Source organism: Palaemon carinicauda, chromosome 10, assembly GCF_036898095.1.
Source record: "Palaemon carinicauda isolate YSFRI2023 chromosome 10, ASM3689809v2, whole genome shotgun sequence".
NCBI lineage: Eukaryota > Metazoa > Arthropoda > Malacostraca > Decapoda > Palaemonidae > Palaemon > Palaemon carinicauda.
Window position 1 is genome coordinate 117,969,073 of NC_090734.1, and position 15,930 is coordinate 117,985,002.

Consider the following 15,930-nt stretch of genomic DNA (forward strand, 5'->3'; position numbering starts at 1 on the left):
ATGATTATCGGGTAAGTATATTCAAAAATTTATTTTACTAATGAAAATAACATGTTTTAACAGAGAGTAACTGTGCCAGTGAGGGTTGCATAGAAATTTGATATTTTTAAAATGGGGTAGAACTGCAAATAATTAAGAAATTTAAACAGGCCGTGCATTTCCCAGTTTACCAATATTTTGGCTTTGACAATATGAAAATTTTTATTGATTAAATTAAAATGTACTTTTCTGCTTCAATGCTAATTTAGATTAATTTTAGTGGTATGTCCCTCCTGGCTGGGTAACTTTCTTGGGTATATCATTGTCAGTAATTATAACTTTTGATGTTTCTGTGTCAGATTATATTTTCTTTAAGGTTCTTTCTGAATTCTCTTATGGTTTAAAACTATCCATTATTTTTTTCTCATGTTTTTCTCATCATGCTGCTGTACTAGTTCCTCCCTCTTCACTTTTTTTTGATATATTCATCCCAGTATTGTACTCAGATTTTCTGTGGAAACAAAGAATTATAAGATTCATCATGTTTTAAAGTATTGTTTTATTTTTTGCTTTGAATTATAACTAGTTGCTTCTCAGTGCTTGATACCCTGTAAAAAGGTACATGGATTTTACTTTTGTCTCTTGCCACATACCTCTCCAACTTTGTCTTTCTCCAGTTTTCCTAAGTATGAAAGCAAAGCCTTTTGAGCAGCGTACATGTCACGAGATGTTGCTCAGTGGTTGGACTAGGCTCCATGCTTGCTGGTTGATTAAAGTGCTTTTATTTTTATTTATTATTATGCTATTATCCCTTCATATTTGACATGAAGAGTGAAATGCAGTAGATATTACTTTGTTTATTCATTATTTGTATAACTTTTTTTGCAGAGGATTACCAGCTGGAGATGATGCGTCATCTGAGAAAGGTCAATGTTGACCATCTTAGTGTTGGATGGTACCAGAGTACACAACTTGGAAACTTTATTACCACACAGTTGTTAGATTCACAGTTTTCGTACCAAACCAGTATAGAAGAATCTGTAGTATTAATTTATGGTGAGTTTTTATTATATTTGTCATAAGTGTGTTATACTTAAAGAAATAATTAATATTTTATCTAGTTCAGTGGTTAGTTTTAGCTTGATGAACTTACCTAATTTTGAATTGTAAACTTGGGGGTATTTAACAAATTAAAATTTTTGTTTTTTAATCCATTGGTTACGGGAAGAATCACAACCTTTAGCTGTTTTGAAAGAATAACTGTAGTACTTCTAAAAAAATTTAGATGCTGGAATGTTATTTTACAAGAAAAGTCTGTTGATTCTGGTAAATTTCTCATGCCTTGTAATTTAGTTCATGCTGAATTTACTTAATTTCATTTAATGAACAGTACTGTTAATTAAAATCTCCCCTTTTTATTGTATTTGTTACTGTTTGATATGATATTTTTGGTTTTAACATGCAGATCCAATCAAGACTGCTAGAGGGTTCTTATCCATCAAAGCATACCGTCTAACACCAGAAGCCATCAATACTGTACAGGAGCGTGATTATACTCCTGAAGCTTTAAAGAAGATGCATTTAGGATATGAGACACTATTCCAAGAGATTCGGCTGGTGATCAAGAATTCTCATCTTCTTAATACACTGATGTGTGAATTGTATGAGGTAAAGATATTCTTTAGAACCCTTTACCTTTGTTATTGCAGTTAATAATATTATTTTGGAGTTTATGTAATACTGTAGCATGTATTTATGTATGTATGTTATTAAATGTCCGAGGGCCTGGTATATAAAATATCATTCAGCCCCATCTATTGGAGTCAAAGGGTAGGTAATTGAAGGATTTTTTTTAATCATGGCAGATGATGCCTAGCAGTGAAGGGAAGCAGTTCCTTGATCTTGGTACCATGTCAACACTTGATCGTCAGCTGAGGTGTTTGATGGAGTATGTGGATGACTTGAGTCAGGAAGCTAACAAGTTCAATAATTTCCAGCGTCAGAATGCAAAGCAGTTACAAGATAAACATAAGTTTATGCAAAAAAGGGTAAGAATATTGTTATTCATGTTTTCGAAATTATAGTGTTCAATTTTTCATTATGGAATTTATAGCTTAATAAGAAGTACCTAATTGTCTTTCTATTTTATCTTAAATGGCTGTTGTATCATTTTGTGTGGTCTTGCCGGATTGTGTATTGATTTTGTTTTGCACCGAGAACACTTTTTATTAATGTAAACTGCTAAATCAAACATAAAACCAGTGTTCAAAGAATTTCTTAAGCTGTCTGAAAGCTTACATTGCTAGAAATGTTGCATAAGTTTCCAGCAGTTGATATGCAGATGCGTTTCTTCCTTGGACCAAACCCCCAAGTCTGTGAGGGAGATGTTTCGATATCTGCGCAGATTTTATGCAGCAGTCTACCAAGGGAAGGGGGCCCATCTTCTGTGATGGGTGGTATAGCAGTCTATTTCTCTGGTCAGAGCCTCTCAGCATTTACAGTAGTTGCTGATTTCCTATCTTTCTCAGCTGAGAGAAGCACCTATACTCTAAAGACCGAAAATCATTGAACATTCCCTGGTCATTAACCAAGCCAGTTTTGGTCCTAAGTACTTACTCATTTTTTAGGATGTGTCCTATTGAAGGTCAATGGTTTGTATTATGTGTAGGAACAAATTTCAAATTTAAAGTAAATTGTATTTTTAAATATTTAACTTAGCTGGTGAATATATAATAGCTGCAACTCTGCGGCTCGACAGAAAACACACTAAAAAAAACTCGCGAGCGATCGCTATGAAGGTTGCGGGTGTGCCCACCAGCGCCAACTGTCGGCCAGATACCACTCTTGTATGTAAGCAAAACCTTCAATTCTTCTCTGTCGACGTTGACGACAAGACGTATCAATACTCGCTGTAGAACCTGGAGTTTTCTCAACATATTTGGTGAAGTACTTCATTTTGGTTTGAGCTTTCGCAGTGCAGGTGTTTTATCTTCATCTTAAATCTTGAACTCGTTTTTGGATAGATTTAATTTTTGATGACAAGAGAGAGAGTATGGACTTTCTTTGACTTTTAAATGGCCGACCCTTCCCTTAGACGGAAGTGTGTTTTAGGCTTTTAGCAATTATCTTATCACGTTATAAATTAATTATAGATTTTCCTCTATATATTTTATATCTCAACCGCCTTTATTAGGCCTCTTCGATTAGCTTTCCATTTATAATAAACATCAAAATAAATTTTAATGAGTTTATATGCGACCTTTCCTGAGAGTAGGCGGTCCTAACTTGGAAACCGAAGTTAAACAACGTTGAGCCCTTTTCAATCGTAAATAACTTACAGAGCTAATGATTTAAAACTTATTAAATGAAATATTTTTAGTAAATATTTTATGATAGTTTTTTTCTTCGAATAGTCTTCGTACTGTTTCAAAGATGAACTAACGTTTAGTTTATTTATGCTACGCAGTTTGCGCTCTATCGTTACGATAGAGAGAGAGAGAGAGTATCACGGTTTCACTTTGCAGAAAGAGTAAATCGATTCTGACGTTTTGTTCTTTTTTCTTTCAAAGCTTAAATGTTTTAAAGACTATTTTAAAGGAACTTTTAATTGAAAAACCTTTCAGTTTTTTTTTCCTTTGGTCAAATAACCTGTCTATTGACGAAAGGTAAGTGGGCTCTTCTCTTCGGTGCGAAATCAAGAGAGAGAGAGAGAGATAGAGACGGAGAGAGAGAGAGGAGAGAGAACGTTCCGATCTTTATCTCGTCCCAAGCGAGTAACGTTGTTCTCGAGTTACTCTCGTCCCTAGTCTCTGTACGGGGAGAAAGGATAAAACGTTTTTAGTTTTTATTCTCGTCCCAAGGCAATGTACGGTGAGAGATTGAAAACGTAGTTTTGAATGAACTAGTGTTTAGTCTCTTCCCCAGCCACTGATTTTTTTTTTTTATCTTAAAATATGTTTACTGTTTTTTGCTGGTATTAATGTTCTATACATTATACGACTGATTTCGCAATTATAACCTTTTGATAGAGGGTAGAATTGCGTGCTTCAGGTAGAAATCTGTTTTATTCATACCTAATGTGAATTGTTAAAAAATTCGATTTCAGTGAATTAAGTGCAAAACAGAAAATCTTAGTGATAAAGTGATATTGCGCAAAGTGTTATCAGTGTTGCGACCGAGGGTTCGTCTGTTCGTGCCTGTCGTTCGCCTAGTCCGGGACCTCTTGCAAGCTCCCAAGCCCAGGGGAGAAGTAATGTCGTACGACTTATGGGTTCGAGAGGCCTTGATCAGAGAACAGACGTTCCCTCTATGGTATCAGGTGTATCTTACCAAGATCACCCCTACCATAAGGCGAGAGAGACGTTTTTCTCCTCGTCATCCGAAGGCTTTTCGCATAAGAAACCGTGGAACAAGGTTTCGAGGCCCTTTAAGCGAAAGTCAGTCCTTTCAGGACAGGTCCAGCGTCCTGGTTTTAACCATTAGGACAGCTCTGACCCTATGCAGTCATCGGAAGACTGCTCGCCGCCTAAACAAAAGCGTAACACAGACTTCGAGAGTCTTTTTGTAGGCAAGGTTTTGCAGTCACAGACGTTACCCTCGTTTCTTACCGCAACCATTCCCGTTGATCCTGAATGGGTTGTACGGCAAGACATGCAGAATAAGCTTGCCTCCCTTATGGAAGACTATTCTGCCGATAAGTCCGTTGAGCCTAGCCGTTTATCTCATCGAGATCCTGGCCTTCAGCCACCCTAACGTTCCTTTGTGCGTCCTGTTGACGTTGGCGTAGCCAAGTCACGTCAGTCAGGTTGTTTAGAACCACACTCGATGCGGTCTCGTGTGGATTTTCAGCCACATTTGGACGTTAGGCCACTTGCTGATGCTCCTGTTGACGTTCAGGACGTTCGCCAACCATCGGAGTTGACTTGTTTTGACGCTGAGCGTCAACCTCCGCATTCTAGAGTTGTTTTGACTGCTCAGACTAGGCGGTCCAAGCAGTTCTCGAGTGGACGCTGTGCGTCCTCACGCACCTGTTGTTGTTGACAGTTCACAGACTGTCAAGCAGTTACATGACGTTGCGTCCTGGTCCGCTACTAATGCACCAGTGTGTGTGCTCAGACTAGGCGGTCAAAGCAGTCTCGAGTGGACGCTGTGCGTCCTCACGCACCTGTTGTTGTTGACAGTTCACAGACTGTCAAGCAGTTACATGACGTTGCGTCCTGGTCCGCTACTAATGCACCAGTGTGTGTGGACTCTGCTTGTTAAGCATTGCCACCACGGTAGGTCTCTCCCTTGCTTGAGACTCGGCTATTGTCGGACAAGGTTCCTTCAGATGAGGAAGTTGCTGTTCCCCCTCCTACTGATATTCCCTTGAGGACTCTGTCAGACGGAGAGGAGCCTAAAGCTGCTTAGCCCCCTATGGACTTTAAATAAATCATGCTGATTTTTAAGGACCTTTGTCCGGATCTTTTTGTAACTGCTGCTCCTCGTTCGCCTAAACGTCAGAGCTTACACTAGGCCTAGCTACTTCAAAGCCGTTGTTTTATAAGCTAGTGCTCTCTCGCTCTTCTAAGAGAGCTTTACGTTTGCTAGGCGACTGGTTTATCACCAGGAGGAGTTTGGGGGAGACAGCCTTTGCTTTTCCTACTTTTAAGCTGGCTTATAGAGCGAGAGTCTGATATGACACGAGAGAAGTTCTCGGCTTGGGAGTTCCTGCCTCTGCCCAGATAGACTTCTCAAACCTCATAGGCTCTCCCCAGCGCTCAATGTGTTCATTGTCAAGACAAACTTCACGATGAAGTCTACCAGGCTGTCTTGACAGCATTTATGGAAGGCGACTGGATGGTCTCTCTCGACCTTCAGGAGGCATACTTCCACATTCCTATACACCCGGATTCCCAACCGTTTCTGAGGTTTGTTTACAGGAATGTGGGGTACCAGTTTCGAGCCCTGTGCTTTGGCCTTAGTCCTGCGCCTCTCGTGTTTACGAGGCTCATGAGGATTGTGGCAAAATCCCTCCATCTATCGGGGATCCGAGCCTCCCTGTACTTGGACGACTGGCTTCTCAGAGCATCGTCCAGTCTTCGCTGTCTGCAGGATCTACATTGGTCGCTGAGTCTGGCCAGGGAGTTGGGACTTTTGGTCAACCTAAGAGTCCCAACTGATCCCATCCCAGATTATTCTATATTTGGGGATGGAGATTCGCAGTCAAGCCCTGCTCGAAGTCCAACTAATGCTGAAAAGAAAACGTTTATTCAGTCAGGAGTTGGAACAGTCTCGTAGGGACTCACTCATCCCTGGAGCAGTTTGTCTCACTAGGGAGACTACCCCTTCTGCCTCTCCGGTTCCATCTAGCCTCTCACTGGAACTAGGACAAGACATTAGAGACGGTATCATTCCCAGTCTCCGAACCAGTAAAGGCATGCCTGAAATGGTGGGACAGCAATATCAGTCTGAGAGAGGGACTATCCCTAGCAGTCAAGAACCCAAACCACGTGTTGTCCTCAGACGCGTCGGGTTTGGGTTGGGGTGCGACCCTGGACGGTCGGGAATGCTCGGGTCTGTGGACTTCAGTCAGAAGAGCATGCACATCAACGGCAAGGAGCTATTAGCAGTCCACTTGGCCTTGATGATATTAAAAAGCTTCTTCGAAACTAAGTGGTAGAGGTCAACTCAGACAACACCACAACTTTGGCGTACATCTCCAAGCAAGGAGGCACACACTCCTTCACGCTGCTCGAGATCGCAAGGGACCTTCTCTTATGGTCAAGAATTCGAGGCATCTCCCTGTTGACGAGATTCATCCAGGGGGACTTGAACGTCTTGGCAGACTGTCTCAGTCGGAGGGGTCAGGTGATACCCACGGAATGGACCCTCCACAAGGACGTGGGCAAGTGTCTTTGGGCTACTTGGGGTCAACCCACCATAGACCTCTTTGCCTCCTCGTTGACCAAAAGGTTACCAATCTTTTGCTCTCCAGTCCTAGATACAGAAGCAATCTATATAGACGCGTTTCTACTGGATTGGTCTTTTATGGACTTCTATGCATTCCCACCATTCAAGATAGTCAACAAGGTACTGCAGAAGTTCGCCTCTCACGAAGGGACAAGGTTGACGTTGGTTGCTACCCTCTGGCCCGCGAGAGAGTGGTTCACCGAGGTACTTCAATGGCTGGTAGACTTTCCAAGAAGTCTTCCTCTAAGGGTAGATCTGTTACGTCAGCCCCACGTAAAGAATGTCCATCAAAGCCTCCCCGCTCTTCGTCTGACTTCCTTCAGACTATCGAAAGACTCTCAAGAGCAAGAGGCTTTTCGAAGGAGGCAGTCAGTGCGATTGCAAGAGCTAGGAGAGCTTCTACCATTAGAGTATACCAGTCGAAGTGGGAAGTCTTTCGAGACTGGTGCAAGTCAGCATCTGTGTCCTCGTCCAGTACCTCTGTAGCCCAAATCGCAGATTTTCTTTTACATCTGAGAAAGGTTCGCTCCCTTTCAGCTCCCACGATTAAGGGCTACAGGAGCATGTTGGCTTCGGTCTTTCGACATAGAGGCTTAGATCTTTCCAACAATAAAGATCTCCAAGATCTCCTTAAGTCTTTCGAGACCTCTAAGGAACGTCGTTTGGCAACTCCTGGATGGAACTTAGACGTGGTCCTAAGGTTCCTCATGTCAGACAGGTTTGAGCCATTACATTCAGCCTCCCTGAAGGATCTCACCCTCAAGACACTTTTCCTAGTGTGCTTGGCTTCGGCTAAAAGGGTCAGTGAACTTCATGCCTTCAGTAAGAACATCGGCTTTTCTACAGAAAAAAGCGACTTGTTCACTTCAACTTGGTTTCCTGGCCAAAAATGAACTGCCTTCTCGTCCTTGGCTTAAATCTTTTGATATTCCTTGCTTATCAGAGATCGTAGGCAACGAACTGGAAAGAGTATTATGTCCTGTTAGAGCTCTTAAGTTCGATTTAGCCCGTACTAAGTCATTACGAGGTAAATCTGAGGCATTATGGTGCTCAGTTAAGAAACCTTCATTGCCTGTGTCAAAGAATGCTTTGTCATATTTTATCAGATTTTTTTAATACGAGAAGCTCATTCTCACTTGAATGAGTAAGACCGATGTTTGCTTAAGGTTAAGACGCACGAAGTTAGAGATATAGCAACCTCCGTGGCCTTCAAGCAAAATAAATCTCTGCAAAGTATTATGGACGCGACTTTTTGGAGAAGCAAGTCAATGTTCGCGTCATTTTACTTAATAGATGTCCAGACTCTTTACGAGTACTGCTACACACTGGGTCCATTCGTAGCAGCGAGTGCAGTAGTGGGTGAGGGTTCTACCACTACACTTCCCTAATTCCAATATCCTTTTAATATGTCTCTTGAAATGTTTTTAATATTGTTTTATGGGTTGTTCGGAAGGCTAAGAAGCCTTTCGCATCCTGGTTGATTTGGCGGGTGGTCAAAGTCATTTCTTGAGAGCGCCCAGATTAGGGGTTTGATGAGGTCCTGTTGTATGGGTTGCAGCCCTTGATACTTCAGCTCCTGGGAGTCTTTCAGCATCCTAAGAGGATCGCTGGGCTCCGTGAGGAACACAGACTTACAAGGCAGAGTAATCGTCTAAGTCAACTTCCTTACCAGGTACCTATATATTTTGGTTTTGTTATATTGATAACTGTCAAAATGAAAAAACTCTTAGCTTATACGCTGTAAACATAATTAACTCTGGTCTCTACCCACCTCCTTGGGTGTGAATCAGCTATTATATATTCACCGGCTAAGTTAAATATTTAAAAATGATATTTTAATTATAAAATAAATTTTTGAATATACTTACCCGGTGAATATATAAATTAAATGACCCTCCCTTCCTCCCCAATAGAGACGCAGCGGGACGAGAAGAATTGAAGGTTTTGTTTACATACAAGAGTGGTATCTGGCCGACAGTTGGCGCTGGTGGGCACACCCGCAACCTTCATAGCGATCGCTCGCGAGTTTTTTTGAGTGTGTTTTCTGTCGAGCCGCAGAGTTGCAGCTATTATATATTCACCGGGTAAGTATATTCAAAAATTTATTTTATAATTAAAATATCATATTTCCTAACCATACAAACCCAAACCTTGGACCTTTTAAGTTGCACGACTTGCCTCAACCACCCCGCAGGCACCTAGGCCAAAAGTTGAAGTGAAGGCTTTGAGTTGTCTGGTGGGCAGGGCATATCCTCCACCTGCAAGCAGCAATGTTTACCATGTTAAAGTTTAATGGCCATTCAGCTTCACCAACTGTCATACTCTTATTAAAGGTCTCAAGTTTGTATGGTTAGGAAATATACAAATTACTTTAAATTTTTTATTTTATGCCTCCAAGATTCTGCTACCATGATCACCCAATGGTAAGACTCACTTTTGCCATGTCTTTCTGTATTCCTAGATACTCCATCTGCCTGGGCGTCTAACTGGACTTTTTCTGATTGACCTCAATCCATAGATTGCAGCAAAAGAATAGAAGTCTGTTTCTGTCCTGAAGTAATTGTTTCCTGGAGGAGGACAGAACCTCAGTCCTCAAGATACCTCAGCAGACAAATCCTGTTTGAGTGTGCGCAAGTAGAGACCTACGTGAACAATTGTGGGAGCTGAAGACAGTCCGAAGCACTGGTCTTTGAACCGGTACATTACTCTCTTGATGACTAATCTTTGATAAATCCTCCTGTAGGATAAGGGATTGTTATTCAAACGTTCTTATCCATCAGATTCTCAGGAAATATGGAGCCCTCTTTCTTATGGTGGAACTGCATGCTGCCTACTGTCTGTTTAATGGTACTCTTCTAGAGGACCAATTTGATAATTGAAGAGAGATCTTCAACTCCCCACTCCATTGATTTCTCCATCAGGAAGTTTCAACTGAAGGAGCCTGAATAACCATCTTGGATTCTCAATCAGGAAGTTTCAACTGAAAGAGCCTGAATAAGCATCTTGGATATCTTGGAGCGGGTTCTTCCATCGCCTTCATCTCTCTGCTATGGACAGAGTTTCTAGCAATATTAGATGGTACGTCTAGTACATCACCGTTGTGTGAGTGAGGGGAGGGTGAGAGTTGATGAAAGGTAGATGCTATCCATCCTGGAGAACTTTCTCTACCCACTTCTTTTGCTCAACATCTTAACTGGGTGCAAATGCTGACTTCAGTGTCCCCTTCTTCCTTTCCTGGGCAGGGTGAGGGAGAAAAACATTGTCTGTGCCTTTCTATGGGAGAAGAGACTTAAGGCCCTGTAAGTTGCAGGAATCTTCATTGAGAAGTGCAACTCGTGACTTCTGGTTGCCAGAACTTTCAGGTCTCCCTTATACACACCGAGTCTGTGCTTTGCACGTTTATACACTCTTCTTAGAGCAGGAAAATAATTTTTGGGGGGATCAGGTTGTATTGGATTCTCTGTTCAAGCCTTTAACAGGAAAGTCCTTGGAGACCACATAGCACTTCTCAAAAATAAGTTTTATTTTCATCAAAGCTGCTTTTTTTAAAAGAAAGAAATTGAACTAAAAAGTAGATAGTTTGAAATAACCACAAAATAAGTGTATTAATGGGCCGAGTCACACACGATAAGAGCCAACTTTAAAGGTACAGTACAATGGGATTCTGGGTTCTCCGCTTCGTTGCCTTTGAAAGGGCTAAGTCCTTGAAGGTAACTGTTTGATGGATAAGTAAGTCCTGTCTTGCCTTCCTCCACTTCTCCATCTTGACATCTACTTCCTTTTTTGGGAACAGGGCTACAGTCTCCAACACCTATGGGTTGTGGAAGTAAATTACCTCATTTCCTATCTGCCTGGCGAAGTATGAGGTGACACCCCTTAACCTCAAGACCCAGTTGGCCCACTGGCTAGCTGATTGGTCATGGTGAAGTACTGTAAGCGACTTCAAATGATAAGAGGTCGATCCATGATGTTGCTTTGAGGCTAGCCATAGAAGCAGCAGAATCAAGTGCTGAGAACATGCTGTCATGCTCGAGTCTCTCCACTGTGGTCCATACCCTCGGCGTTGTCACAGCTGGGTCATTCGTTAGATGAGAAGGGTCCGAGTCGTCTTGTATGCAGAACTGTCATTGTTGAGAGAGCGTAGTAGGCAGGATCTTATGTGATTGGCTAGTGTATAAAATTTTGTAGACTAGAGATCTGGAAATTTATTCTTATTATCTAAAGCAAGTTATGATGACCATGGCAACGTGAGGGCAGATGTCGATCATTGGTGGATGACCATTGTTGCCTTCATAAGTTCATTACATTTACGAATGAGTGGCAATACCTTGATGAATGCAGGCTTGGTCCAAAGATTCTATGTTACCGCTAGTGTTGACAAGGTCTTGGGATTCTTCCTCATCTCACGAAAGAGGAGATCTTGTCGTGTATTGCTGGGGAATCCCTCTTAGTGTATTCACATGCCAGATTGAGACTGGAACTTGGGCAATACCCTGAAGAAGGGATGACAACTTGGAGGTTGAGGTGTCATTAGCTCTCGTGCTGTCAGAGGCTGTTGAAGCACTTGGTGCTTCAGCTTCGTATGGGCAAACAGGAGTACAGCTAGCGCCCATTGTTTTGTCCGGTTGAACAAAAAATGAGATAAAAAATGAAAGGCAGATAGAAAAATTCAAGAAAAATAAAAAAACACAACTTGGATTTATGAATTCATTTGTAATTACTCATCATTCATTCAATTAATATTTGCAATGGCCACCCTTCCTTTGGATGACGTCTGCAAGGCGTTTGGGGAAGGAGTTGATGAGCTTCTCGCACAGCTCCTTCAAGATTTTATCCCAAGCGGCCCGTAGCGCTGCCTCTAGCTTAGCATGAGTGGAAGTGTCTTCATTCCGGATACGAGCCTTCAGAATTGCCCACAAGTTCTCGATTTGAGACATATCAGGGGAGTTACCAGGCCATTTTTCAATAAAACTAACGTTATTTTCCCTGAAATAACAGGTAACAACCTTAGCTGTATGAGCAGCTGAAAGATTGATGTATCGGTGCGGTGAAACGAATCCTCAAGATGCAAACGAAGCAGTTCGAGATACCTCTTCTTGTTCACAGTCTGTTTGGGGGGGGGGTAGAAACACAAGCTCAGTAACCCCACCATATCCCACACCCCCTCAAACCATCAAATAGGCGGGAAATTTGGTGGTAGGAGTGAGGAATTTGGGGTCCAAGGGATCAGATCCCGGTAGACGCCAAACGTTTTTCCCAGTCGCATTAGAAACGTAAAAGGTTGATTCATCTGTGAAGAGGATTTTTCCGAGTTCCTCCTCAGGCCATTGGCTAAGCTGCTTACTAAATCTTAGTCTATTTTCTCTGTGGCGTTTAGTGAGGAAAGGTTTCTTACGAGCAGGGCCCTTCTTGTATTTCAATTCCCCCGACAAACATTTTTGTATCGTTCGCACTGATATGTCAGCAAGAACTTCACAATTTTGTTCCTTCAATTGTTTGGCAGTAACACAGGGGTTCATTTCAACATTTTTCTTCAGAAGCCGAATGAGACTAGGCGAAGTTTTCTTCCTAGCCCCCCCTCCATGTCGGGGAAACGGGAGGCTACCATCTCCTGCCAAGAAGCGTGCAACCAACCTTCTAACTTGCTTCTCATTTACTCCGGTTTGATTTACTATATCCTTTGTTTTCATGCCTAATCGGTGACACTCGATCACCCTGACAATGTCATCATGATCAGTTAGAGGCCTAGACATCTTCATCCAAAACTACTAGAGTTAATGGCCGAAAAAAACGAAGATTAATTGAGGGGGACTCTTAGCATAACCGTCGCAAATGTTCTAACGAATGCTTCGCAGCAACTGAGGAAGATTTTCTATCTGGTTTAAGAGTGAGGGGGAATGGAGGAAAGTTGCCAATTAGTCATTTAACCCGTTCTTGCCATACAAACTGGATTTTTAGCTGGCGAATATTTGAGCAGTTTGCGAAGTCCTAAATTAATGTGGACATCACAACCTGCGCTGACTTTATATGGCACAGAGCGTCGCATATCGCTGCTTGAAGAATTGTTGCTGGGGGGTGGGGTGACTATTGCTGTGCTTCAATTGCGTGTTTAAAATGGTCCTCGTAGGTCACCAGCCTCATCTCTTGTTGATATTGTGGAGATTGTTATTGGTGGGACAGGTCATTTGGAGACAGGTGACGAGGAGGTCTGCTGGGATCAGCGCGAGAGGGTAGGGAGAGCTCTTCGATTGTACTCAGTCATAATCCTTTTGCTTCGTAGGGGTTGATCTTAATTTCTCTGGAACTCTGGAGAAGGAATGAGATGGGGTTGGTGCCCTTTATCCTGACCGAGGGTGCCCATGCTTGGTTTTCTAGGTTGTAAGTGCTTAATCATCTGTACCACATGCTGATACACTTTCTCGGGTGGATACTTACTGCTCTTCGTAGGAGGTGATCATGATGTCTTTATAACTTTCTTAAGGAAAGGTAAGAGGTTGGTGCCCTTCAGCCTATTTGAGGGTACACAGGTTCGGTCTCACTGGTTGTAGGGGCGTGAACACACATCTCACAGCCGATATACCACCACCTGGCTGGAAAAAGTTCATGATATGTACTTCCTTCTCATACTCTTGGAGAATCATTAACTCCAGCTGATAGTTAACCTGTACTTAACAACAATGTAATCTTCTTCCTGGGGTCAAGAGTAGCAGCATTTATGTGTTGGACGAGGATCCTGCATTTGTATGAGGCAGTCATCTTTGTTCTGAGACTTCTGTTGTGGGATAATTTTTGGGCATGCACCACTTCTCTCTCTCTCTATCTCTCCAAGATTGGGGGTAGAAGGGCAGCAATCTTCATTCCGACCACCGTCGATCTCCCATGCATGCGGGAAGAGATTGATCAGTCACTCCTATTGGATGATCTTCCTGGACTCGATCGATGGTGTCTTCTACTTGTTAGTAGCTACTAAGTCGTCGCATGATGAACCTAACGAACGAGTCATAGCAGGAGGTCTTGAAGTTCACCTTCCCGGGTCATACAGATCAATGACCACGCTTCCACAGAAGTAGAGACAGTACTACCAAATGATACACCTTTAGTGCCTTTCTGGGGTTGGAAAAAAGACTACCAGAAGAAGGGTGGCAGCAAAACCTCCCTCCTCCAACAGCATTAGAGATATCTAAGGAATACCAATTTCTTTAGGTTCACGTTGTCATCATCATAAGGCCAAACTAGTGAGGGAATGAACAACATGCCTCCCTACCACAGGAATGTATGTTGTGGTTGACGGCACATTTACACAGAAGACACTTCCAAACTACAATTGTTCCGTAACCGAAATACAAACCACGCTATTTACAAAGGGTTACCTTTTAGCGTAGCTGAAATGGCTAGCCATTAGAATTTAACGAGGGTGTATTACCCCCGCGCTAGTTAGCGGGGGGGTAGGGGAGTGGTAGCTAGCTACCCCTCCTCCCCCTCACACACAGGTGAATACTCACTTTCACTTTTGGCTCGGACTGTGACAGACGTCTCTGTCTTGGTCCTCTCTTGGCAGCCATTGTTTGTTTTGTCTTTACTTAATCGCTTACTTTTCATTTACTCTATATATATGTAAACATGTTTTCATGTTTGTATATATATTTGAGTATAGAAATAAGTAAGTTTCCTTTTCAGATTTGTGTGTGTAGTGTACGATATCTACGTGGAGGCCTCGGCAGTTAGGCCACCACGGCGTAATTTTATGGGTGGCGATCGAGTTTGACTTATGTCTTTCTCTCTGTCTCTCGAGGTCGTTCACCCTTTTACTACGTGTTACTATGCCCTTGTAGCTTCCTTTTCGTGTGGGGGAGTTGCTACGCCGTACGTTTGTCTCAATTAGTTTATGAATCTAATTGTAGTTGTTTTTTGTTTTTCAGCTTGTAGAACGATTCCTTTCGGGGTTTTCGTTCTTTCTTTAGTGTTCATTCAGTTTTAAATTACATAATTACATAGTTACATAATTATAATTGTTATAATTCTGTTTTGGTTACAGCTCTCCTTCCGCGAGTGTAAGTGGTTGTGAGGGCACGTGCCTGTTGTGTAATTCTTGTTCCTTTCCCTCGGGATTCCTCTTCGGAGCCTTCCCGGGGGAATGAATGTGTACTAATATTATTTGTTTTATTTTTTTACAGTTACCGATCTAGTTCGTTTCTGTAATATGGCAACGGTGTGAGCTGTCTGGTTGATTCCTGGGGATTCGGCTGTTGCTGCCTCCCCCCTTGTATTTTCGTCAGGGGCGTGTCTCCTTCTACTGGAAGTACTCCCGTGACGACGGACAGCTCTCCAGTTCATTTTAGAACTCTCAGGAGGCTTGCCTCCTTGGGCGGGTAACTTTCCTTCCGAGGGAAGTTTTTCCTGTCCAGGCTTGAGTTTTTCCCCTTTTGGGGGGTTCTTCTCTTGCCTTTTTTTTCGTGCGACTATGCTCTTGGTGCTGAGCGATCGCACCTGCAGTTTCGCTCAAGGGGCTGGGCAACTGCAGGAGCTCCTCTTCGGAGGATTGCTCCTTTTTGGTCACTGGCTGACCAGTCTCTTCCACGAAGTGTTTCTCTTTCGTTCGCGAGAGAGTACACTCATAGAGACTCCTCTTCGGAGGTTTCTTCTGTTGCTGTTGCTGTTGGCCTCCCTCGCCGTAGGCCCACCGTCCGCCTCGTCGTAAGGGCCTCTCATCTCCCTATAAGGGTGCTTGAGGCGCCTTTTTGGATCTCCGTTTGCAGCCTACAACTCCTTTTTCTCGATCTTCCGCCTTGGTGCAGATGGACAGCAGTCTGATCTCGTCTTCCGACGGGCAACGGTCTTCCCGACGGACAGCGGTCTTCCGACGGACATCAGTCTCCCGGCGGACAACGATCCCTTCGGGGCAAAGGGTTGCCCCCACAGGGGTTCTTCCCTTGCGTGTCAGGGTTTCCCTGCGCGTCCTTCTGCTGTGTTCTCTCCTGCTCCTGCTCAGTGTTAGCACAC

At 42.9% G+C, this 15,930-nt stretch overlaps 1 protein-coding gene across 1 annotated transcript in view; it reads left to right on the plus strand.

Annotated features, from left to right (window-relative positions):
* eIF3h (eukaryotic translation initiation factor 3 subunit h) overlaps window positions 1-15,930 on the plus strand; it is an 81,805-nt gene that overhangs the window by 47,043 nt on the left and 18,832 nt on the right. The window contains exons 3-5 of the mRNA XM_068381752.1: window positions 868-1,035; window positions 1,445-1,647; window positions 1,845-2,027. Of these exons, the coding sequence (XP_068237853.1) occupies window positions 868-1,035; window positions 1,445-1,647; window positions 1,845-2,027 (554 nt within the window). The remainder of the gene's footprint in view (window positions 1-867; window positions 1,036-1,444; window positions 1,648-1,844; window positions 2,028-15,930) is intronic.